This window comes from Peromyscus leucopus, chromosome 3 (assembly GCF_004664715.2).
Source record: "Peromyscus leucopus breed LL Stock chromosome 3, UCI_PerLeu_2.1, whole genome shotgun sequence".
NCBI classification, from domain to species: Eukaryota; Metazoa; Chordata; class Mammalia; order Rodentia; family Cricetidae; genus Peromyscus; species Peromyscus leucopus.
The window spans coordinates 100,942,454-100,970,331 of NC_051065.1; the positions used below are offsets into that span (position 1 = coordinate 100,942,454).

General features: G+C 38.0%; 1 protein-coding gene across 8 annotated transcripts in view; it reads right to left on the bottom strand.

The window, feature by feature from the left end:
* Exoc6b (exocyst complex component 6B) overlaps window positions 1-27,878 on the bottom strand; it is a 417,559-nt gene that overhangs the window by 265,745 nt on the left and 123,936 nt on the right. For all 8 annotated transcript variants that reach the window (XM_037203853.1, XM_028858058.2, XM_037203851.1 and 5 more), the window contains exons 6-7: window positions 19,216-19,392; window positions 2,464-2,532 (exon numbers count right to left, since the gene is read on the bottom strand). In XM_037203853.1, coding sequence (XP_037059748.1) covers window positions 2,464-2,532; window positions 19,216-19,392 — 246 coding nt within the window. The remainder of the gene's footprint in view (window positions 1-2,463; window positions 2,533-19,215; window positions 19,393-27,878) is intronic.

Consider the following 27,878-nt stretch of genomic DNA (forward strand, 5'->3'; position numbering starts at 1 on the left):
TGTTGTCATTAGGCGACGGAATCCAGAGCCTCCCACAATGTTAAACATATACTCTACCACTGAGCCCATGCCCTGTCCCAGCACATGCACCTTTTAACAACAGCAAAAAACAGCAGTGGCACAGGTAGAACCCTGAGAAACTAAAGGGAACAAAGAAGATGAGCCGAAAAACACCAAAGTAGACAGCAATATCAGACAGGCAGGCAAAGAGGAAGAAAACCATTGTGTAAAGGAAGAAAATTAGATTAAGAGTTGAGAGGTAAAAATGATCAATAAAGTCCAGATCCTGCAAGATACACACTCAAAGAGTGATAAGAGGAAAGAAAAGCACTTTGGAAATGATCAGAATGAAGAAATGAAGACCATATTGGAATGGAAGGAATTACTACTATATAGTTTAAGTTCTTATTCTCCATTCTTCAGTTCCCAAATGCTCTTTTTCTCAAGACCTAAGATTAATGTTAACCATATTAGAAAATGAGAACTTTGTAATAAATATTCATGTTGAGTAACATTTTTAAATACTCTTGTTAATACTGTGAAGAACTGTACTTTACCATGAAGTACTGTGCACAGCTGACTTGAACACAGTTTTACATAGTAACAAGATTACATCCTCAGTTCTATGAATTTAGTACCAGGTTACACATGCTTTCACTATCCTTTAGCAAAACTGGTGTTAGATTTTATTCAGAGTCCCCATAAGTCTAAAACAGGGGTATCTAAATTATAAACCTATATACCAAAACACTAGAGCTGAGTTTCTCCAGTCATTAGCTGTAATTTTCAAACTGCAGGAAGGAAACAGTGCCTTAGACATGGTTACAGAGAATTTGTAAGTATCAAATATGTCACCATTTCAAATACTAATGTGTAGAGTCTTATTCCGATTAGACAGTTTTCTAATGTGATCATTTCTAAACCAGCAAACTTTAGTTCTCATATAACTTAAGCCTATATGCTCACTGCTAATTAAGAAATACATTTTGTCAATTTGTTAATAAGAATCTGGACCTCCTATACACATGTCTCTACTTCACGGTGAATGTTTCTGAAAATACTAGGGCTGTATCTGTACATCAGCATCTGAAACAACATCATCTAACGAGACAACTGCCATTTATTTAATGCCAATCATTTGCCAAGGACTGAGTTGACATTATTTCACTATCAATAACTGTACTAAGCAGGAAATTATTATCCCATTTCATATATGAGTGTACTAGACCACCCTAACACACATAGCTAGTAAATATGTAAGTAAATGATTTTACTACTGTGTTAGAATTCCCACTTGAGACAAATTTGTTGTGTTTTCATAAAAATGTAACAAAGCTTATAAAAGGCAGCACACAGTGGTAAAACAGTGCGGCCACATTATTATCACCCCAGGAATGCACTTCCATCTTGGTATACTGCAACCATTTCAAGCACAAACCTAGCTATCCACACATATCCCAATCCATTTCACACAGAAAAGACACAAATGAGTACTAAAAACTGTATATGGGTAATGACCTTTCCATCAGCACAGCGTGAATTATAAAAACTTGAAGACAATCCAAGGCGAATACTGTCATCTTGAAACAAAGGAGCTTTGGTTTGAGAGTTGGTTTGAGGTTGGCAGGATGGTTGCTTGTTTGTGTGTTAGTTTAGGTTTATTTTTGGTTGTTTTATGGAAGCTCAAACATTATGAACTATAAGATTAAAACTGATGTGCCTGATTACCTCAAAATTAAAGATTTCCATTTCAAGAAACATAAACACAGTTTGCAGTACAGATGCAAACTGGAGGGTGTTTACAGTATCAACTACACAGAAGGAATTTCTGAAATTTCTCTTTCCAAGAAAATAAAAAAAAAAGGAAACTCAAAATAAAATACTAACCAAGGTTTAGAAATAGGTATGAAGTGGTTAATTCATCTATAATGAAAAGCACAATTTTATACCAGCAGTCAAAGAAATTCAAATGTACAAACACTGTACTCAGGACCCACCAGGCTCTGTTCACCTGTATCTCTGCATGCAGGCGGATGGCCACAGTAAGGAAATAGCCACTTCCTAGGACTCTATTAATACCACAGACTTGCCCTTTTGGAAAATTTCTTTTACTAGTGTTTTATAGAAGAAGAGGAATTGTCAAAAAATGTAAATATTTTTCATAAGTACTTTAATGTATAAAAAGCAAGTTATTCTAGGTTAAATACGGTAGATTAGAAACAGAGAAAGCTGAATACATGTAACTATCCTCCTTATAACTTACAACCTACTGATGGCAGTTTGAGCTGTCATCAGCTATAAAGCATTTCACAAGTCAAATATAAACAAGATTCAATTCAGAGTAGAAGGAATTAGTTAATATTCATTAAACAAATTTTTGCTTAAAACAAATTAAAAAATAATAATAATCAAAATTTTGAGTTCAATACAAATCCTTATTAGGAAGGTCAGGTAAAGACTCACCAGAACAGAATATATGTGCAGACACCGATATACAGGGGAGAAATCCACCAAGTCTTGAGCCCCAGGTACCTAGAAGCATACAATTACAAAATATCAAATAAAATTATTATGGGAAAACTGCATTAACTTTATTTTTAGTACTCAAACAGTGATTTGTTTTCAAAGCCAGCTCTATATTCTAAAATGGAGATTCAAAACAAACAAAAGAATAATGTTCTCAGGTTGCAGAGATGGCTCAGCAATTAAGAGTGTTTGCTGCTTGTAGCTAGTTTTCCTGCCTTGCCCACAGTCAGGACAAATCTTTGTCACCCGCCAGTCCCACAGCCGCTCAGACCCAACCAAGTAAACACAGAGACTTATATTGCTTACAAACTGTATGGCCGTGGCAGGCTTCTTGCTAACTTTTCTTATAGCTTAAATTAATCCATTTCCATAAATCTATACCTTGCCACGTGGCTCGTGGCTTACCGACATCTTTGCATACGGCTTGTCATGGTGGCGGCTGGCAGTGTCTCTTTCTGCCTTCCTGTTCTTTCTTTTCTCCTCTCTGTTAGTCCCGCCTATACTTCCTGCCTAGCCACTGGCCAATCAGTATTTTATTTATTGACCAATCAGAGCAACACATTTGCCATACAGAACATCCCACAGCAGCTGCTCTTTCAGAAGACCAGAGTTCAGTTCCCAACACCACATAATGTAACTCACAACCACTTGCAACTCCAGTTCCAGGGGACCCAATACTTTTGGCCTCCCCAAGTACCCACACACAGGTGGCATACACATACACAGATGTACATACATACACATAAATAAAAAATAAAATAAAGCTTTTTTAAAAAGTCACATTCCCAAGCAAGACATATATCTGTAATGTAATCCTAGAACTTGGGAGAAGGCAGGAGCATCAAGAGTTCAAGGTCATTGTTACGTACATGAAATCCTGTCTCAAAAATACCACTGAGAGAGACAGAAACAAAGACAGACAGACAGACAGACAGACAGCACTCCCAAAAGTTTTAATTAGTTTTAATTCTAGTTACAAGCTGTGCTGACAGGGGCCATGTGGCACAGTCCCACAGAGATGAGAAGAGAAACTGCTTTTTCTTTCTTCAGAGACACTGAGCTGAGGGCCACCAAGGAAAGTGTAAAGATGGGGCTGTGACTTTGGTGACCCAAGCCAACTTCTAAAATGTATAGAGTTTACATAAAAGCCAAGTCTCAGTTGCCAAAGCCAAATGTGCTACACAAGACGACTGTTTTTAATGGCCAGGCAGCTATTAAAGGGCATAAGTATTCAAATGCTTAAGTCTTTTTCATCAAAATACAGAAGTGATACAAAAAAAGAGTGTATACTGTACTAAAAATGAGATGGCAAATGGAAAAGCCAAACCAAGAAGTTACTCAACAGACTTTAAAGTGAGTAATGAATAATGTATTGACTAAGCTTATACATCAAAATAAAAAGTACAAATCAGGTAAGAACTGAAATCAATTCTCAGAACTATTAAGAATTTGCTAGGTGACTTGACAAGAGGGAAGTCAGAATGAACTTTGATCTAAATTTCCTCAACTGAGAAAGAAAACTATCATTTGTCATACACAAATTCAACAAGATTAAAAGGGACCTGAAAATACATGTTAAACAAAATGAAACAAAAAGAAAAGTACATAAGTAATTACAATAAAGATCTAGCTGGTTTTTCCTGTCACAATGGTAACTATATAAATGACCAGCACAAAAAGAGCGGACACATCTAAGCTGAGTTAGGTGACTCATGGTTACAGTGCTGATTCCCTTTCTTTCATAAAGCAAACACTATCTCTTCTTAGGGACACGTTTCTCTAACCAAGACTCTTCTCACAATGAAAATGGTCTTTGTTCTCCACTATTGCACTGTTCCCTGGCTGGAACCATCTGGCACTCTGCCTTCTGCTCTGCTCCACCAGGTGAATCTTAGGTCTCCACAATGAAGCTCTAAGAATGCTGAGGAGGCTTCTGCAAGCAAAATAGCTGCTGTAGGAGCCAAAACACTCTGTGCCATGGGGTCTCTTATTTCAAGTGACCAGTCACCTCCATATGATGGCAGCATGAAAACTTTAGGGAAATTTGTCTGCCAGAAAACAAGAGCTTAAAGCTATATAAAACACAACATCAAAAGATAAAAATTTAAAGATTTACAATGGTATTTAAACTACATAAAAACAATGTGTACACATGAAAAAAGACAAAGGAAACATGTAGAGTAAAAATGAATCTATACAGGAAATGAGATTATTTATTTAGAATAATTGTGGTTACTTAAGATCTATATAAAAGGTATAGAGAACTTTTCTTGCCTAATTTTGACAAGTAAATTCAGCCATGGCCTCTTCTTACAGGTTCCTCATACAGTTTGCTTCTTTAGGATCACTCTGTCACAGAGCCAGTCCCTCTCAAAAAGGAAACCACTGGAAGCCAGTCCTCAGGCAGAACCTTGGCCCACTGACTTGTCAGAGCCATCCTTACAGAATAAACAGCAATAGTAAGGGGCATTTCCCTAGAGAGCTGTGACAAATTAGCTTTACAGGCCCCTTAGCAACTGTGAAAGGCATTCTGTTGCTAATAGATTAGGATTGGTCTATCTGCACTATCGTTTTCTAAAAGGTATATCTTGAAAGGTGACAGTTCTTTCCTGTCATTGGCAGCAAGTCTGTCTTCTGACTGTTTACAGTATCCTGATGTATAGCTATTTGCTCTACTATTCCCTGGCCCCAAACCTAACATACAGATAAATTCTCCTGAGTACAAGCACACTGTCTGCTTTGAAAGCACTGCAAAGAGAGCTAGGCAAAAAAAAAAAAAAAAAAAAAAAAAAGGAACAAAAAGAGGCTCCAGCTCACCACCTCTCCCTCCCTCCACAAACAGCCCAATATTTAGAACCCTTTTTCCTCCCTGCTCCCCTCTGAGAGCACACTAGGAGTGAGCACTGTGAGGAGACAGAGTGCTGTGAGGCTAGAGGCATGACAAGTATGCACTGACTCATGTTGCTTTGAGCTGGATGTGTTTTCTCTGCTTCTCCTAATGAAAAAGAATCACTTACATCTACAGACGGCAAGAGGAGAAGAGCAACAAGCACTTCGTGAAGGAATGTCACCCTTCTGCAAGATGGAATGTAGTTTCCAAACTCTAAAACACCGGGTGGAGGAGAGCTGGGGACAAAAGCAGCTGCCCTAGTACACTAGCTACAACTTGTCCGATTGAAGGTCCACATTCTGCTCTATCAGAGCAGACTTCATATTGCCTTCCCTTCCTTTGCCTTCCCTCCCCTCAAATTGCAAAGAATGACTCAAGCAGACTTAGGTTTCATCAGGGAGGGGTCCAAGGACACTTTCCTAAGCTAACAATGACTGTCTCTAATGGTTTCTGTCTCCTAACAAAAGCCATGACTCTTTTATCTGCTTCATCTAATTTTTCCTTTCCAAAATAAATAACAGAGCCCTTGCATTTTACACATGTCCAAATTTGACAAATCATTATCCACAGAGACTGGAAGTGATAAGAGATAACTTTGTGGTGGGACGCTGTCATTTCCTCTTATAAGGGCTTTCTTTGGGGCTACAACAACATGATTAAAATAGTTAAACATTTCCTTTGCCTGGCAGTCAGGAACTCAAGACATTAAGACCCTGGAGTCTGCATTTTTCTACAAGTTCAAATAGACCTAGGAGAACACCAGCAGTGACCACAAACAGTACACAGGGCACGACCCTACTTTGTGTCTAATATTAAGAACTCATATGAAATCACTTCATCACCAAGGACAGCAACTGCTTAATTGCCTGCACAGTTCCAAGAGCAAAGTGAATACCTCCCACCAGCCAAAAACTCATAATTTTCTCAACAAGCAACAGTTGGGAAGATTTTAGATGGTACAACTATGATTTGTGCCCCCAGAGAACATCACATAAGGTAAGAAACACAAGCATTTTTTAACAAAACAAATAACAGCTATTAAAAGGGATATCACAGTGACCAAAGCACAACACAGAAGTAGACAGGGAGGCTACTGCTTCATGCTACTACCATTTCACATTCATAGAGACAGTTTCAGCCAAGCCAAGGCTTGCCAACCTTCATCTACAGGATATCTGTTAACCAACACTTACATATGATAATGCATCAGCAGCCATCACACAAAACTACTCTCAAAGGACAAAAATGACTCAAAGACAGGAGAACACAGGTTAAGAAAAGCAAATGTATAAATAAGATTAATAACACCTAAAAATGATCTTACATCTATGTAGAGACTATCTCTTGTAGAAAATCTGAAGATTTTAGGTAGTTGTGGACTATCTCACAGTTAGGAAGAAAAGAACATTTCTGACCATGAAAATTTTTGAAAAACACCAGAATCTGATTTATATGCAATCGTTCTCGTTCCCTTATTTAATACACCTTGCTTCAGGTAAAAGGGAGTCTCTGAGACTGGAAAATTAGCGATGGAAGTTCTTTTCCTCAAGCATAAGAGGACACTATTACACATAAAAGAAAATTGCTGATTTAAAGCAAGTGATGAACTCAAGCTTCAACAGATGCGAATCTTCTCTTCCCCACAAAGAGTCTGACTGAGTCTATTTTCTTTAAGACTCACTAAGGAAAACTAGTTAAGGCTGATGTCCTGGCATGCCCAGGAGGCTCAGGCAGAAGGAACTTGAGTTTGAAACCAGCTTAGACTATATCTTAAGACCCTGTCCAATAACAAAAATCTGTAAACAAACTTATCTAACCCGATAAATGTTCCTGCTTTGTTGCTGGATAAGCAGTCTTATACAAAAGAAACTGAAAACGAGAGAGAGTTAATTTCTTCCCTGCACCCCAAAGCAACAAATGGACTATGATTTTCCTATGCTGCTCATAAACACAGAAAAACATTAGTCCACTCCAGCCTTGTTGTTCACACATTTGCCCCAGAGGACAACCACATACAAAAACCTGCTCTCATTCATCCTTGTACACATTCCTCACTTAGTTTTCTCTTAAGAAACCTTTCAAAATAGATGAACAAAATAGACTGAGCAAAAAGAATATGATAGAGGCTCATAGGAATTTAGTTATGTTTCTCACTAATTACTTGGGCCATTTTCCACCTTTAAAATTCTTCTGATTTCCACTTCACACAAAGTAGTTTCTTGGTATTAGTAAATAAGTGCACAAACTGGAGCTCATTTCTAAGTATTACATGAATCTGAAATCATCAAAATGTACCACACATTTTCTGCAGAGAGTGAACAATAAATGATTAGCTAGAAAGACTTGGCTTCTGCCTTCAGAGATTCAACTGAAGCTGCCCATATTATGTTTGGAAGTATTACATGAATCTGAAATCATCAAAATGTACCACACATTTTCTGCAGAGAGTGAACAATAAATGATTAGCTAGAAAGACTTGGCTTCTGCCTTCAGAGATTCAACTGAAGCTGCCCATATTATGTTTGGAAGCCAGGAAATACCTGACAGGAAATACCTTTTTCACCAGGATGCTTTCTGAACTATGTTGCCTTCATAAATTCAGAGAAAGGAAGGGTAGAATTCATTTGGACATAAGATCTCATGAAGAGAGACTGAACACCATAGACTACCAACAAACTAGGAGGACTAGGATCCTGAGTAATCACAAGTAGCATGAGTATAATGAGGTTCTAAGCTTTGTTGACCAGAGCTCTATCCTGAAAAGTTGCAATTTTCCTACAAAGATGCTTCAAATTATTAGGACCCTTTATGAGAAATCTCTAAAAGGATTAACACTTAAGTTGTACAAGTATTTGTACTAATCATAAAAAAGTAATCAGTAAAAAAAAAAAAAAAATCACCACTCCTTATTAAGGCACTGCAAAATAAAGGATAATCCCTTTAGGATCATCTTAAAACTGAACACTGGTGGAATAAAAACCTAAAAGGTCTTTATTTAACAAGAGTCTAGTTCATATAGATACTAAAATTGTTAGGGAAATGGGCAGTTTAACAGTAAACTGTGGTGATATTTTATTTATGCTGAAATGTGGTATTTTATTTGTATATTAACAAAGTTTGCCTGGAGATCAGAGGTCATAGCCAGCCATAAACAGAAGTCAGGCAGTGGTAGCACACATCCTTAATCCGATCACATGGCAGGCAGTCTCTGTGTGTTCAAGGACACAGCCATGCGTGGTGACACACACCTTTAATACCAGTACCAACCATAGAGACCTGGAGGTCTGTATAGACAGGCAGTGACGAGGAAGTGAAGTGGCTGGGTTAAGAGCCAATGAGAAGGCAGAACAGGGAGGCAATAAAGGTGCAGGTTAGACAGGAAGAGGCTCTTTGGGGAAGCTACAGCAAGGTGGTGAGCTAAGGTTAGTTGGTGGCTACTGCTCTGATCTCTACAGCTTGCACTCCTGTATTTGGCTCTGTGTTTCTTATTTAATAAGAAATTAATCTACAGTAAACTCCATACTAAACACAAAAGATATGGGCTGAGGAAACTCAGAGTGAACAAAAATGTATAGAAAAAAACTTACAGGACTATAAAGACAGTCTTTGTACCGCTAACACAATCCTAATAAAGTACAAATTAGAGGCAGTGGAAAGAAAGGAAGAGATGGGGGAGGAAGAGGAAAAAGCAGAAAGCAGGGGAGGACAGGGGATAGGGTATAACAGTAAGAGAGAAAGAGAGACTATACTTTCATGGCCATCTCTGTAATCTAAAAATTATTGTAAAAATGAACAAGACATGAGTCAACTTCAGCCACGGCTCCAGGGATAAAGAAGAAAGATATACCAAGATGCCATTCTTCCTATTTAGAATTGAAATAAAACTGAAAATATTATAAAATTCTCTATTAAGCAAAACAGGAAACATATGTATGGAGAATCACACCTTAGGGAGGATTACTGGACCAGACAGTAAAGATATGACAACTTTAAGATAAATGTGCAAGGTGTCTTCCACAATGACTGCCCCATTTTACATCTTCACATCAGTGTCTCAGACTGACAGAAATACCACATGGCATCCTTGCCATTACTGTTATTGGTATACTTTTTAATATACCTACTGTAATAACTGTGAAGTTGAAACAACATTTCTATAAGAAAATGTTAGAAACTATCATGTGCCCACTTGTGAGACTGACTGACTGGACTGAGCTAAACTACATCCAAAAAGGAGCCCTTCCTATCCAGCAGTAAAGACAGATTGAGAACGGTTTCCATGAACCAACATGGAGTGAATTTCAGGGTATATTTTCAAATAAGAAAATATTTATGTGTTATGCTATATAGCATTAGAAATAATTAAAGACACATATACAAACTAATAGTGCTGATAATGTAAAGGCTAAGTAGAAGTGGGCAAAGAATAGAGACAGAGATGGGATTTCATTCAATATATCTTCTCATGTAATTCTGCCTTTTGGACCAGGTTTATACTCAACAGCTTAAACTACAAAGGCTAAAGGGACCCTAAAATACCTTTAGACAAACTAAAGCCACATAAAAATTAAATGCAATGTGTGATACTTAACTACTTTTTAAAAAGTGGGGAAATACAAAAATCTGTGATGATGGGCATGATTGAGACAACTAGGAGATATGTATGTGAGCTGTTTATTCAGTGAAATTACTGTCCAAAGCTGAAGAACATGGTCAGTGTATTCTAATGAAATCAAGGAATGTCATTCTCAAGAATCACATCAAATACAATTAAGCTTGCCATTTTCTATCCAACGGCTCAGTTCAGGGAAAGGAAAATAATGTATGTGTCCAATTCTTTCAATAATGTTTTAACAAAGAGAAGACAAGCAGCACATTCTAAAAAGTGGAGGCCTTAGGTGACCAGTATGCACATGTGATTTCTCTAAAGATTTGAAACTCTAAGAAAAACAAAGAAACCTATGCAATTAAGCTGGTTCATCTGAGAAAAGTAGAATGATGTATTTTAAATATGAAGAGGAGGGGGCAGAAGTACATTCCATGTTATTTGCCTCTAAGCATGGGGTGAAGGGGGCTAATAAGCAATGAAAGTACAGAAGAGAGCTTCTAGAAGACCTGAAATGATGGGCAAAATTTTATAATTGAGGCAAATAATTTCAAAATAACAGAACCTTTATACTATTCCCATCACATTTTCTAACTGATGCACCTGAAAGAATGTAAACAAAACAAAAAATAAACTGTTTAAAACATGCTCTAAAGTTTCCAACCTGATAAACTATCCTTTTGCCACCTGTTACATATACAAATACCCTCTTTAATTTTGACTATATAAGAATATATAATATTGGGAATACATGAAGAAAGCCTTCATTTCACATTGTATTCTCCTAACAAAACATATACTGTTAATCAGTATGATAAAACACTATGTTCTCATATTTTTATGTGGCCCTCACATTCTTCATTTCTTCCATTTTTTGGATGGAGATCCAATAAAAGCAATATGATAGTTTCCTAAAAAAGAGAATAAAGTCAATGAGCAACAACTGCTCCTGAGCAGTCCTAAAAGGGGTTCTGCCACCTTTCTGTTGAGGGTCAGTCTAATAATTCCTATGATGAGCAAGAGACTCCATTAGAAAAGTCACAATTTTTATGTGAATTCACTTAAGAAGTGACAACTGGCAATAGATGTGGATATATTTGCATTCTTCTACATGTTGACATCCAGTTATGCCAGCACCATTTGTTGAAGATGCTTTCTTTTTTCCATTGTACAGTTTTGGCTTCTTTGCCAAAAATCAGATGTTCATAGGTGTGTGGGTTAATGTCAGAGTCTTCAATTCAATTCCATTGGTCCACATGTCGTATTTTAGGCCAATACCAAGCTGTTTTTATTACTATAGTTTTATAGTAGAGCTTGATGTCAGGGATGATGATGCCTCCAGAGGTGACTTTGTTGTACAGGATTATTTTAGCTATCCTGGGTTTTCTGTTTTTCCAAATGAAGTTGAGTATTGTTCTTTCCAGGTCTGTGGAGAATTCTGTTACGATTTTGATGGGGATTGCATTGAATCTTTAGATTGCTTTTAGTAAGATTGCCATTCTTACTATGTTAATCCTACCTAGCCATGAGCATGGGAGATCTTTCCATTTCTCAATTTTTTTCTGCAGAGACTTAAAGTTCTTGTCATACAGGTCTTTCACTTGTTTAGTTAAAGTTTCCCCCAAGGTATTTTATATTATTTGTGGCTATTATAAAGGGTGAAATGACTGATGGAAGCAGATGCAGAGATCCACAGCCAAAAATTAGGCAGAGCTCCAGGAGTCGAGTCAAAGAGAGAGAAGAGGGATTCTATGAGCAAGTACATCAGGATCATGATGGGAAAACCTGCAGAAATGACCAAACCAAACTAGAGGGAACTCATGAAAGTTGGATCAGTGGCTGTGGAGTCTGCATGGGACTGGACTAGGCCCTCTGCATGGTGAGACAATTGTGTAGCTTGATCTGCTTGAGGGGGCCCCTGATGGTAGGATCAGAATCCATCCCTGGTGCATGAGTGGGCTTTTTGGAGTCCACTACCTATGATGGAACACCTTGTGCAGCCTTGAGGCAGGGGGAAGGGCTTGGACTTGCCTCTACTGGATGTGCCTACCCATGGGAAGCATTGCCTTCTTGTGAGTGGGAGAGGGGGTGTAGGTTGGGAGGGGGAGACTGGGGGGACATAATGAGGGAAGAGGGGGATCTTTGATTGGTGTGTAAAATAAATGAAAAAATTTTCTTAATAAAAAAAAGTGACAACTGAAGCCAGGCAATGGTGGTGCACACATTTAATTACAGCACTTGGGAGTCCCTGTCTCAGAAACAACAACCCCATCAAAAAAAAAAAAAAAAAAAAGCAACAAATGCCCCTGCTCAGGAGTAGTCAGCCAGTCCAAAATGGACTCCATGAGTTTTTGTTTATTTGTTCATTTGTTTTTGCTTTGTTTTATTTAAGAGAGAGGAAAAACATTAAGTTGGATAGATAGGGATATGGGGGATGATCTGAGAGGAGTTCAGGGATGGAAAATATGATCAAGATATATTTATGAAATTCTCAAAAGGAAAAATAATTTTGGTTTGTTCTGTTTGTTGTTGTTTTTGGAGATAGGGTTTCTCTGTGTAACAGCTCTGGCTGTCCTGGAACTTGCTCTGTAGACCAGGCTGGCCTCGAACTAACAGAGATCCTCCTGCCTCTGCCTCCCAAGTACTGGAATTAAAGGTGTGCACCACCACCACCTGGCAAAAATAGTATTTTTTAAATGATGTATTTATTTTTATTTTATGTGTACAGGTGTTTTGCCTGCATGTACAGCTGTGCATCACATGCATGCAGTGCCTGAGGAAGCCAGAAGAGGGCATCAGATCATCTAAAACAAGAGTTACAGTTTAGGGTTGCCATGTCTTTTTTTTTTTCTTTCTTTCTTTTTTTATAATTTGATTTAATATTACATATCAGCCACAGATTCCCTTGTCCTCCCTCCTCCCAGCCCACCCTCCATTCCCATCTCATCCAGGGCAAGGACTCCCCTGGGGATTCAACTCAACCTGGTAGATTCAGTCCAGGCAGGTCCAGTCCCCTCCTCCCAGGCTGAGCAAAGTGTCCCTGCATAGGCCCCAGGTTCCAAACAGCCAGCTCATGCACTAAGGACAGGTCCTGGCCCCACTGCCTGGGTGCCTCTCAAACAGTTCAAGTTAATCAACTGTCTCACTTATGCAGAGGGCCTGATCCAGTTAGGGGCTCCTCAGCTATTGGTTCATAGTTCATGTGTTTCCACTAGTTTGGCTATTTGTCCCTGTGCTTTTTCCAATCTTGGTCTCAACAATTCTCGCTCATACAATCCCTCCTCTTTCTCGCCGATTGGATTCCTAGAGTTCCACCTGGGGCCTGGCCATGGATCTCTGCATCCGCTTCCATCAGTCATTGGATGAGATTTCTAGCATGACAGTAAGGGTGTTTGGCCATCCAATCACCAGAGTAGGTCAATTTGGGCTTTTTCTCAACCATTGCCAGTAGGCTATTGTGGAGGTATCTTTGTGGATTATAAAGCCATGGACTTTAAGAACAAGTGCTCTTAATTTCTGAGCCATCTCTCCAACACAATATAAAAACATTTTCTTAATTTTTTTATTTAAAAGTGACAACTGCTATGATACAGATCTTTTATGTTTTCCAAAAACCTGTATGCTAAAAGACTTAGCCACCAGCCTATGGCACTGTCGGAGGGTAATAGAACATTTAGGCTTTGAAGCATAGAAAGATGTTAGTCACTGAGAACATGCCACTGAAGTAGATATTCATGCCCACTCTTTCTCTACATTCCTTCCCTCTTGTTCCTTCTCTCCAATGAGGAGCTGCTATGGTCTACCACTTGTTACCTATTATGTACCACATTGTCAGAGGCCCAAAAGTAAGAGACAGTCAACCATAGGTGTGACCCAAGAAAAACACCGCATCAAGATATTTTGTCTAAATAGTGAGTTAACACAGCTATTAATTTTAACTTTTTTAAAGCATGTACAGGCCAAGGACTGGCTCATGGCTGCTAATTTGATTAATGAACATGAAGTGTCCTGTATTTCACTCTAACTTACTGACAAATGACCTTCCTGTCAATTGTGTGTTTTATAATAAACATGTTGGCATTGAAATACCATTATTTTTAAAGGAAGAAAAAAGGATGAATTTGTATAATTTTTCTGTATAAAAAGCACAAAACTAACAGAACTTATACTTCTTACATATGTATTAATTGTACACTTTTCAGTGGAACTGTTATTAAAAATGTAACTGTGTCTCTCCCAAAATCCCTATACTGAAGCTCTATTTCCCAATAAGACTATTTGGAGACCAGGCTTTTAAAGAGGCAAATGAGGTTTAAGAAGTGACGATGCTGTCCTTACAAAAAGGGCAAGAGACACGGGGCAAGTATACAAAAAGAAAAGCAATGTGAGGACACAGTTCAAGAGCTTCCAAAAGATAGAGAGGCCTTAGGAGAAGCAACCTACTGAAACTTCATCTTTGACTTCTGGCCTCCAGGACTGGAAAAGTTAATGTCTGGCTATTAATTCTCAGTCCGTTCATGTGTTAATGCCCCCACCATCTCACCACAATCAGAACATCCCTAAAGGTTCTTACTGTATGGTTTGTAAGCAAATTAGCAGTTCCTTTCTGCTAACTCTGAGCTTGGAGGGGTGGGGGATTGCAAGAGCTAACCCTGAGTCACTTAAACCACTCAGGCAACATTAATTTGACCTGTATTCTCTTCTGGTTGGTTTTACTTCAGTTGGTATGGATATCATGGTAACCCTGATCCTTAATAGTTTATGTAAAAAATTACAAGAGCTACAAACTAGAATATGAAGTATGTCCTATATGTGTGGCACTAAGAAAACATTCTGAGATTGCAGAAGCTCTGAGAACCTGGATCAAAGAGGAAATCATAGACCTTGTTCTTTCAAACTATTTCATACTCAATGCTTCCCTATTTCAGAAAAACCTTGTGGTTTTGTTTAAGTTCATGCAAATACAAATTACCAAAAAGGATGTCAACTTACAGTTCACCTTTATTTTTTAAAAGCATATAATTATATTGTCATAACAGTTACATGTGTGTGGCATTGTCTGCACTGTGACATTAGTATTCTACATGATGCCATGTTGTGCTCACAGCAATCCTATCCTCAAGAGACACACTGCGTACCTCTGCATAAGTATAATAACAGCTTCAAGCTTCTTTGTGTTTTATCTTCAAGTGATCTGAAAATAGTTATTACTGGTAAATTTTTAAAAAATGGTTAAATAGCTAGTTAAACAAATTGCATCTTGATTATTACCTATTCATTAGCTTCACCAAAAATAAACCACAAAGAACTATTACCAGGAAATATTTTTCTTTGAAATCCTGCTCAACAGTAAGAGGCTAACTCCATCACAGGTCAATAAATTGGGGAGAGTGAGACTGACTGTACACACTGGTTTAACGTGATAGTTTGTTTTCATCCACAATGACAACCTTGAGGCTTCATTCTTCACTTCCCCATGCTAGTCAGCTTTTACCATCTCTAGAAATTTAACTTTAATAGTTTATTCACTATCTATTTCATGTATGAATTAGCTATGTTGTAGGTGTTTGAGTTTTCCTACTGACTTTATTATGATTTCTAATTAGGCACCATTAGGCAAAGATAAAGTAAACACCTTATGATGTCATTACTCAAAAACTATATTGAACATATGTCCATAAGAGCATAGAACAGAGGCTGGGGAGATGACTCTGCCAGTAAAGTGCTCAAGTAATGCATGCCTATAATCTGAGTGATGGGGAGGCAGAGACAAAGGGATTCCTGGGGCTTGCTAGCCAGCCAGCCTAGCTAAAGCAGAGTAAGTGATCTCCAGGATACTCAGAGACTGTTTCCAAAAAATAGATGGAAGCAACTTAACAAGGCACTCATTGGCAACTTCTGGCTTCATATGTACACACATACACACATGCACATACACTAACACACTCACACATACACCAATGATAGAAAGAAAAAATACATAACTTATTAAATTTGTTTAAATACTGATAGTGTATTATAAGTAATAGAGTTTTAAAAGGTAAAATACAATTCTCCTTTGAGCACACTCCATTTTAAATTTTTTCCCTTTTTTTGATTGGTGTGTTCATTTACTTTTTTTGTTTTTGTTTGTTTGTTTGTTTGTTTGTTTGTTTCAGTTGGCTAGTTAGGATTTGGGGTTTTTTTGGGGGGGGCTTCTGTTTGGTTTGGTTTGGTTTGGTTTGGTTTGGTTTGGTTTGGTTTGGTTTGGTTTGGTTTAGATAAATCTACCTGTAGCCCAGGCTGGCCTCAAACTCACTATATAGCTAAGGCTGGCCTTGAACTCCTGATCTATCTTGTCTTCATCTCCCAAATGTTGAGATTACAGATATATGCATACAGTATGGCTAAATACTACATTTATTGCCACAAAAATGTTAAAACATTTTAATAGAAAAATCAAGACAAAACTCATGCATTTTGTGACCAGCTTCTGCACATGCACTTTAAAAAGCTTCCTCGGGGTTCTCTTCAGGCTTATAACTCAAAATATGTCCAGAATCCAAAGACACTATCTTCATGTAGAACCTTTGTAAGAACGCAAGCTCTCCCAGGCTCATCACTATGTGCATCTTAATGTGATTCCCTGTAGAGTCCTAAGCACACGTAAGTTCAAGACGGGCTGTTCTACAATAGGGGTTCTTCACTTAATGCCTGGGGCCAAATGAACTTCCTAAATCCTTGAACTTACTTTCTCACATGAATACACACATCTTCCTAGGAAGAGACTCTAAGTGTTTGAACCAAACTCTCAAAGCAATAAATGATCACAAATAGAGTAAGAACCTTGCCCTGTAAGAGTCTATGCCACAGTTACCCTGCTTGGATTCAAAGTTACTTCAAAACTATGCTGCTCTCAATGAGGTCTGCTGAAGAACGACAAGAATGAAGGTCAGAACGTCACAGTAGGTCACGAAAGACCTTATCTGAAGAATTTATTCACAACATGCAAGAACTATGCCAAGAAGCCAGTTTGGAGACATCTAAACAAATAATTCTCTACATGAGGTTTGAGATTAAGAATGTGCACTTGAAGAAGATTCAAACTGAGAAGTAAATAAATATAAGGTAGGGAGTTTTTGTTTGCTTTTTTTTTAAGATGGGATGCCATTAGACAGTGAAGTGCTGAATTCTTGTTCTAAGAGCTCAATCAGCAAATCTCTAATGTGGACTGGTATCTGACAGAGATGTGGGGTCATTTTAGAATATTACCTTCCTAGTACATTCTTCTAATACTTTCATTATGAGGCTCCTGCCAATATATTTCATTCCCCCCACCTTCTTCATTCTCTCTAGACCTCTCTGGCTAAAGCAAAGGAATATGGCACACAGATTCAAAGGGATGATCTTGGGAATGCCAGTGAATTACTAATAAAGACTGTCTCCTACACAGAAGAATTGCAGTTGATACATGAGAACAGGGTGTATATTTCATTCTCTGCTTTTACCCTACAGTCATCTCTTCTGGGTGTATATTCTCTTAGAGTACACATTGTGACTAGCTTCTGTCTTCATAAGCCACAGTGCAAATTCCACTCCATTAATCAATACCCAAAACATTAAAAAGGGTTACCTCATCTTTATATCTATGTGTGTGATCTGAAGTTAGAGTCAACTGTAACATGCTACCCACCCTAACCCACCCCGAACCCCCACTGCATGTGGGTGCTGGGAACCAAACTCTGGGTCTCTGCAAGAACAGCAAGCACTCTTAACCACTGAACCACTTCAGCCTAACAAATTTTCCTTGATAGGGCTATGTGGCATTCCTGTGCATTTGTGAGATAGTCCCTGAGACATTCAAACTTCAACACTAATATTTTATAGATTACTTGGCTATTTATTTTTTCATTCAAAACAGCTTAAACAGACCAACTTGATTTTTTCAAGTATATAAGGAATAATAACAGTGAACCACAATGGAAGCCAGCAAGGAAAAGTAGTGAAAATAAGACAAAAACTAGCATTTGTTGACTACATTTTTATGTATCACATACTTGTATAGCTCTACAAATTAGGGTCTACTATCTTTTTTTGACAGATTAAGATACCAATTAAGCAACTTCCCTAATTACAAAGTTAGAGAGTGACACATTCTTGAACAGTTCAGAGATGAAAGGGCAGCAAAAAAGACAGGAAGGTGTAAGAGAGGACAGTAGTGGTGAACAAAGAGTGTCCCTGGTTTTACCTAGAAAAATAATAGAAAGGAAACAAATGGGCACTGAGCACAGAGCTCAGTGTCCCTTGTGCATACCAGGGGCCATTTGAGAGTAGATGATAAAACAACTGCTAATATTTTTAAGTAAAATGCAGCTGGAACAGGACTTGAATAGTCTGACACCAAAGCTGATTTTTCCAATCACTATACAAACAAAACCTAATATAATAGCATGTTTTCTCTCACATGTAGAATCCACAGACTTTAAAACATATACATAGGTAAGATGAAAATTATCAGGGAACCTATTTGGAAAGAGAAGGTACCAATGCAGGAGTTTAGGAAACAAAAAAGGATAATGTGAGGCTGAGTATGAACAAAGTATAGAAAAAGTATATATTAGAATATACTTGTATGAAAATGCCATAAAGAATGCTATCATTTTATACAATGAATATAAGCAAGAAGAAGGAGGAGAAGGAGGAGGGGGGAGGAGGAGGGGGAGGAGGAGGAGGAGGAGGAGGAAGGAAGGGAGGGAGGGAGGGAGGGAGGGAGGGAGGGAGGGAGGGAGGAGGGAGGGAGGGAAGAAGAAAGGAAGGAAGGAAGGGAGGAAGGGAGGAAGGAAGGAAGAAAGGAAGGAAGAAAGGAAGAAAGAAAAGGAAGTAACATCTTTTGTTGATCTCAAGACACTGTCTGTCTCAGACTCAGTGGAATCCACTTACTACCTGGCTCTAAGTAAGGCCAACACTCCTCTTTCCTTCCTTGATGGAGTATCCTATTAGTAGAGAATCAAAAATAATGATTTTTTAAAAAAAATATTACATTTAAACTGTGAATTACCTTTGTGTAGCTTTAATTTAAGTCAGAGCTCAATTAACTCTAATACTGCAGTTAATGTTCTAAAAATTACACAGCTATTATATGAATAAGCACATTTCAGGTATCAAATACTAAACTTAAAAACAGCTTCATTTCCCCAATTTGAATATTTCTTACCTCTTCGTCATCTTCCTCATCTTCAACATCCAGAATTCCTGAGTCTTGTTCAGACTTTGGGCTTGTGCTCTCCATCTCTGCATCAAAGATTGTATAAACATCTTTCTTAGACTTTCTCTTGCTACCTATTCTAGGCTGTTGCAAGACAATGTTATCCAGGTTTCTTTGCTGTTGGGCCTAGGATATAGAGAAAAATAGAGGAAATAATGAAACAAAGAAGGGGAAAAAAACAAAACTTGAGCTTACAATGAACTAATTTTGAACAAAACAATACCTTGTAGAAAAAAAACTAATATTTCTTAATTTAGAAATATTTAGAGCTAAAAGTAAAATTAGATGTAGTAATGCATATATGTTGTTGTTTGAAACAGAATTTTGTATAGCCCAGGCTGGCTTCATATTTGCTATGGCACAAAGGAATGCCTTGAATCCTAATCCTCCTGTCTTCACCTCCCAGGTGCTGGGATTCCAGGCCTGCATCTCCAAATTCAGTTTAATGTACACCGATTTGCCCTGAAGTTATCCTATATTAACCCTTTTTCAAAATCAGTACAGAAAAAAAGGACAATTTGTTATTACCATATGTCTTTTTAAGTATTGGCTAAACAACCAATCACAACTCTACCCACTCCATTTTCACCTGCATAGCCAAAAGTACAAATGCCTAGTGGTTATCTCTTACAAAGAAAAGCAATACTGAAACAAAACTGACGGAAGATGAGACAGCAACTTGGAATTAGCTGTGATAAATTTAAGTAGGGGAAAGTCTTTAAAAACAATTATTTGGATATGAAACCACTAAATTATAATCAAGATGAATTATCTTAAAACTGATATTGTCTCAGGAAGTATTCTGAACTAGCAAATGCAGCCCAAGGAGGGTGGGGGAGGCGGTTAAAAGATTTACTCTTCAGAATTTAAAAATAAAAAAGGAAGTGTAAACCCTCAACCTAACAAAATTAACTAGTGACAGTATGCTTTAAATAGACCCAAAGAGAAAGAGAATATCCCACCCAGAGTCAACAATAAAACCTCTAACCACACAGTGCAGCTACAAGTGCCCTTAGCCACTCTCAGAAAATTGAGGTTATAAGACAAAGGGTTTGCTCCAAGTCAAAACACCAATAGCAGAAGCTTGAAGTATGATCTCCTAAGTGCAAGACATTCATCCTTCACTATACCAACAGCCCAAGAGCAGGGTAAATGTTTTCTAAAATAAGGGTTCTGTGACCATATTAAGAGACACAATGCATGCTGAATATCTCTGAGAGGCAGAGACAGAGATCCCTGGAGCAATATAGATAATGAGATTAGCCAGGTTAGCAAGCTCTAGGTTCAAGTGAGAAACTCGGACACAATATATACAGTGGGGAGTGATCAAGGAAGAAACCCAGCACCAATGTAGGGCCTTCACAGGCACGTGTGAACACACATAAATATCACACCCATGAAAAAAGAAAAGAAAAAAGCTGGGAATGACTCTGTTCTTAAGAAACTTGGATAATTTGTTCAAACCCAGAATGTTCCAGAAACATTTCTTCATGGAACTTTGCTTTTCTATACCATGCCAAGGTGCAAGACTTGAGCTCATGACTTCTTGAAAACCAATATATTAATCAATACAATCCTCTTTAATGCCAAGTAGAAATTAGTTTATGAGAAAATAAATGTCACTGAATCTGAATGAGATTAAGGAATTCAGGGCAATCTTCAGTATTAGAAGTTAGTTAAGGCACTGATCAAATGAAACAACTATAACAAGACAGAAAAACATAAACTATGTGGCTAGCTTCAGCCAAAACAAAATGAAAAGATTCTACATTCCAGAGATTTAAATCAATGCACAAACTTGTTTCTCTGCATATTATATCCACTGACATTCTGGGTTCACTTACATCAAATCCATAGCTTCAGTAACAAACCTGGAGCAGGCACCCACAAACAATTTAGGTCCATACAAAAGAAACACATTCGTGATCTCCTTAAGTACAGCATTCTTTCTACACCTCTCTGTGAGACAGCCTCTTGCACTGTACCTCCTACAGACCACACACCAAGGACCAATGACTCAGGAGGCAAAAGGAATGGGGAACTCCCATGCTTTTCTATTCCAAAGAACAGATCTTCAGTTGCAGAGCGACTGCTTGCTCCCTTCTTTCTCTACCTTCTTTCAGAACACCAAAGCCAAAGCTGTCCGAAAGTAGGTCTTGACATCAAATCCCAAGCAAATTAATGTTCTTTCACAATCAGATACTGCCAGTTTAGCAGAAGCAATAGAGAGGAGCCACACTAGATCTGACATTAAGCCTGAGACCATATAAACTGAAAATGTACTTAAGGAAGTAACTTTAGATTTTCAGTATTTTTTTTTTAATTTTTGTTTGTTTAGTTTGTTGTTGTTGTTGTGGCTGTTGTTGACATATGGTTTTCCTATCAATTTAGCAGAATACAAGGCATTCTGTGCCAGTCACTATGTTGAAGTAGTGAGCCCCTGACTATAAGTCTCAGGTTTTGTGTTGTATTCTAAAGCCCCAGAGCTGGTGCTCATGGTCCAAGCAATCCCAACTTCTCCATGTCTGTAAAGGCTCCATCACAGACAACCTGCCATGCAGGAAGCAGCCCAGACGAAAACACAAAATTTCATGTGGAACAATCACATAAATACTCAGATGTTACCATTGTGGATGTCCATTCAAATCACAATCTTTCAAAATCTATGAGACTGGAAGAAGGCAGTGAAGACAAAATCCACATATAAATAAATACAGGACAGGTCATCATTAAAATGTGGCATTCAAATTTATGAAAATTCCTCTCAGAACCTTTCAGAGCTCTTTCCCAACACGCTAGGCAGTTTCACCAAGAATACTTCTGTTCAGAGCTGCTGCTGCACCAACTAACTAATTTTGAGAATTCGCCTTGGCTACAAGGAAAAGAGTACAAGGCACACAGTAGCAGTGAGACCTTAGCACCAGTGTATCTTTACTCTCTTCCTGTTCATTCCTTTGATCACCTCATATCTAGTCTTCCTTGAGAATTCCTCAACTCTTGTTCTCACTTCTCCAAGATCCAGCAGCACATCTCCAGCTTCCTATATTGTTGGTATTTTCTGGTATCACTTCGATTCCAACATAGTGGAACCCCGTCACCTCCACCACCACCCCAATCAATGTTCCTGTTCACTGTATATGCAAATTAGGAGTGAAGAGTAAAGGAGTACAAGTCCAAACTCCAAAACTAATGACTTACATTCCACATAATAGAAATATCATTCGTCTCTCCTATGTGGGTCAGACCACATCCTAAAACACTAGGGACACTGCCACTTTTGACCTCACATCACTTCTCTACCTGCTAATATGACTGAATCCAACACTTTCTCCAAAACTCAAACAAATTTTTCCTATAGAAAGCCTTCTGTGGCCAGGCATGACAGTGCATACCTGGAATCCCAGCAATTAGAAAATGAAAGTCAGAGGACCATAGTAAGTTCAAGGCTAGGCTAGAATACATAAGACCCTGTCTTTTAAAAAAATATAAATAAAAGAGAGAGAACAAGAACAGAAAGAGAGGAGAGAAGAGAGGAAGAAAGGGAGGGAGGGAGGGAGGGAAAAAGAAAGAAGCGTCCCTCATGTATAAATCAAATGGTATTTTCTGTATTACTGCTTTCAATAAAACATATATTGAATGCATATTGGATGCTGTGAGAATCAATTTCAATGCTGAGGAGGCAAGGGAGAAACAATGTGAACAGAAAATTATCAGGTCAGCTTTACAATCCAGACAATTTGTCTAAGTACAGAGGGCAGTCAACTGTGGGGAACAAGACTAAAAGCAGGAAAAGCAACATAGATCATTGTAACGACCCAAATAACAATGATGAGAACTGAAGTATGGTAGCAGCACACACAGGAGACAACTGATTTGCTGACTCGCTTGCTGAACATGATAGAGAGGAAAAGAAATAAGAACAACTCAAACTATTTTGCTCTTAATGGCTAGATAGTGGAGCTATCCAGAATTGAGACCATGAAAATTATAGGCTAAGTAAAGAATCACTAAGATGAAGACTGTAAGCCTGCTGGATATTCAGGTGAAAATGGCATAAAAACACTAAACAATGCTCCTCAATTTCAAAATAGAAAATGCTTATTTTCATAATAAGACTGGCCACTGTAGGAATCCCCAATCCAGAAACCTAACATACATAGACTAAACTGAGATATAAGTTTAATACATGAATGCAGCAGATAACAAACTGGAGTCTGTATGAGAATGTGATCTGGCCCCTAAAATTAAAGGATAACCTACTAGAAAGAGGTAGGGGTTGCGCACATAGCCACAAACATTACCTAATGTGAACTGTGAACCTAAGACGTCACTATTAACATTACCAACGGTCAGACTGCCTACAAAGCATCCTATACACATCATTAAGTAAAAGCTTATTGTGGAATGCTAGTCCCAGCTCCCACAACATCTATCAATAAAATACAGAGTTCAAAACACAAGACTCAAAACCCAAAGGCACCTGTGTTTACCAACACAACACCGACCTCTAGTGGTTTAAGAGTATACACACATGACCCTTAGAAACTAATTGAAAGGAGCTTTAAGCTTAGAAGCTGGAGACTTCTTATAATTACTGCACAAAGGCTAAGTAATAAATGAAAATACAGGATTTGGTGTTTTTTTTAAGTTTTGTTGAATAAAAAGTCTTTACATCCAAACCTTGAAATTTAGTGATTCTATAACCAAGTCAGGTATGCTTTGCTTCTCTGTAATAATCTCATTAAAAACAAGCAATCAAATATAAGAGTGCCCACAAGATTGAACAAGATAGAGCTTTTGAAAGACCTTGAATTGGAACAAAACAAAATATCCAGATGCCTTCTTCTGAAAATGACAGAAACCTACATTACTGTGCATTGTGCCTCAATCCAAGCAGTAAGCACAATGCATACACTCAGCCCTACTACAGATCCTCGAGGCTCCATCAGTAACCTGGATTATAAAACCCAGAAGTAATGGAACACAACCTCAGGGACTCAGAACTCCTCCAACTTTCAACTCTGGGGCTTTTCTAACACTCTAAGAAATAACTTGGCACTCACAAAACACAACCTATATGTGAGGCAACCCTCACTTAGGACAGATAAAGGTTTCCCCAATCTGTTCTCATAGCTGGTTCCACAAAACTTTTCAGAAAGTCTCATAGATTATGATCCCATTAGGGGATCCAGATTCCCCTAAAAATAGTCCCTCTACTGAGTCCTACATTCTCTTTTCACTTCTAACCTTCATTTCCAATTCATCAGGTCTTATTACTGAATGATCAATCTCATACCAATCCCCTTATACTTTAAAAGAAGCAAACACTAAAATAACAGGGTGAAATGGAATTGTTAGCCTATTGAGTCTACACCCTAGAAAAGTCAAGATATGAAGACTCCAAATACCACCATGAAAAAGACTGCAGAGCAGCTGCAGGTTTCACCAGGGGTTAGTTCATCTGGACACCAGCTTCCTTTGTCGTCTCCAATGTCATACTCAAGCAAAAGAGATGGGGAAAAACAATAGTGATCAAAAGAGGAAAAAAAGTGCTGCAAGATGATCACAAAAAGTTACTTTTGTGGACTATGCATACAAGTGTGTTATTTATATCATATCTAAGGCCATCTTTGTAAGGATTCATTCATCACAAAGGATGTTGTCATCAGTCTAAAGAAAAGTATGAAAATAATTATTTGGTACTTTTCTCTTTGTATTAAGAAAGGTGCTCACTGTCTGCTTTACAATTAATCACTAAACACCAAAGAAAACATCAATGGAATAAAAAGGAAATGCAGAGAGTGAGGAACAAACTTGCAATCGATGCATCTCATAGGAATTAACAAAAAACAATCTAAGAAAGCCCTGTCACTCAACAACAAAAAACAATAAAAATGAGAAAAGGACTTGAATAGAAACCCCTCCAAAGAAGCATGTGAAAGATGCTCAAATCATTATTTATGTTGGGTAAACTTGACTGACAGCTTGACTGAATTAAGAGGTGATTTAAAGACTAGTAGAGCACACATCTAAAGGTATATCTGATGGTATTTCCAAAAAGAAGTAGATCCTTCTCAGTAGATCCTAAGAGCTCTGGCCTAATAAGTAGGTTTATGCCTGGATCAATTCATTACATGATGGAGGTGAAAGAAGAACTGGGAGCTAGCTAGAGGACTGAGGCATATTCTTGGATGCTAAATATCCTACCCCCAATCTCTTTCTATACTTTCTTTCTCTGCTTCCTAGACACCATGCTGCAAAAATCTCTGCTCCTCCACAAAATCCCCATGATGACAGACAGAATTCTAAAACTAAAAGCCAATACAAGTAAATAATTTCGGTTTTGAGTGGTTCATGTCAGGCACTATGCTGCATCAATGAGAAATAACCAATATGCCAATCACTGTGGAACTATAAATCAAAGCCACAAAGTGGTATAATCTCATACCCATTAGAGATGCCATTATCAAAAATATACAAAGGACAAGTGTTGGCAAGAAGGTGAATAAAATGGAATCCTGTGTGTTGTTGGTAAGAAGGGAAACATATCCACTATGCAAAACAGCATTGCAGCTCCTCAAAATAAGAAATAGTAGAAGAATGTATACAAAAGAATTTATATCAGGATCACAGAGATATTTCAGTGACCAAGAGATCAAGATAACAGTCACTAAAGAAATATGGTCTGTAAGTATAATACTGTTATGCTACCTTACAAATTAAGGAAATCTTCTGACAACAGCAATTTACAAGGCAGGGTAAAAGGAAACAAGACAGTTCAAAGGGAATGAAGAAACATTGGTCCCAGAACTGAATACAGCAGAAATACTGGCTGGAAATGTTTTAAAACTATGACTGTTGTGCTTTAACTGAAAAGCAGGTGACACACAACAACAAAAAGCTAACGTAGGCAGACAGACAGGAATTCTAAGAAATAACCAAAAGAGAAAGGCCAGAGATCACAAATATCAGGACAAACAAGAATCCCTTTGATGGGCTCGTTAACAGACAGTACATAAGCAGAAGACAATCTCTGAGCCTGAGAAAGAACAAAAAATTTAAAACTAAAAGCCAAACAAACAAACAAAAAAATACCTATTAAAAAATACAACAGGGGCCGGGCGGTGGTGGCACATGCCTTTAATCCCAGCACTCGGGAGGCAGAGGCAGGTGGATCTCTGTGAGTTCGAGGCCAGCCTGTTCTCCAAAGCGAGTTCCAGGAAAGGCGCAAAGCTACACAAGAGAAACCCTGTCTCGAAAAACCAAAAAAAAAAAAAAAAAAAATACAACAGGATATCCAAGAAGAAAAGATCAAGATCTGTGAGGCATCAACAAAAGCTAACCCACTGTGAGAGGAACACCAAAGGAACTGGAGAGTAAGGGAAAGCAGGAGCAATCCAAACGACAATGGCTTAGAGTTTCCACAGACTGATACTCCACACCAAATCACAGATTCAAGAACATAGAAGAAACCCATGCTATTCAATAGGCAAGACAAAACCAAAGCCACCACACTCAGGCATAGAATTAATATTTAAACTTGAAGAAAGCCAAAACTAAAAACTTGAGGAGGAGCCCAGAGCAACCAAAACATCATACTTATAGGGAACATAAGTAATAATCATACTTGCTGTCTCTTTGTGGACCATGTAATCAAGAAGAAAGCAGGCTCAGTGTGTAAAGTGTGTCATGTAACTTTCTGCAACAAATTTAAAAAGAAAACAAGTTATTGCAAGCATGATGAGCCACCAGCAACCTCTTCGTGTCCTCTACCCTTTTGGTATCTCTTCATATATTCACATAAAAAATAGCAGGTCAGCTCTAATATAACTTACTAGACATGGCATTGAATGAACTAATGATGTGAGAGAAAGTCATATTGGGATTTAAAGATCCTGCTTCAAATAAAGGCTTCTGAAAGGAGCCCAGTGACAAGAAGAAATTCCAAGACCACATCAAAGGGAAGAACAATAATCCAAGCTGTCCTCTGACAAGGGGAGGATGATAAAGAAAACCATTTTTTGGCAGAGAAAGCATGTACCTTTAGTGTGGCTAACTAGAAAGTCCAGGACACACTTAAGCCTGTGAGTTACCTTGACAGTGAAGCATGATCCTGCGATTCCAGAAAAGTTGAGGAATATGCCATTGGCCATGTAAGTTGCTACTGAGGCCAAAAATAGAGAATTCAACTGCATATAAGGCAACTTCTGATAGAGAAAAAGCTCTGTGTGAGAAAAATGTACTCAGGGCTCAGTCTTCTACTGCATAAGCTACTGATAACAGAACAGTCTGCAAATATATATAATATATATGGATAACATAGTTTGTAAATATGAGTAGAAAGTGATGAAAATATGAAACTTATATACACATTTTAACTTACAGTGTCTAGAGAAAGGTTATAAAGATATCCAACCTGCATAGAACAGAAGAAATGCCAATGAGAAAACAATGTGATCTGCTATGCTGGGCTGGATTCCCATTTCCTGGAATAGCTCAAGTAAAAAAGAAAACACTGTGAAAGATAAGAATCCCTAAGCTTGGCTTTGACCACATTCAAAGTTTCTAGCAAAGGCTCCCAAGTTCAAAACCACACTTAGTAGTACATACCT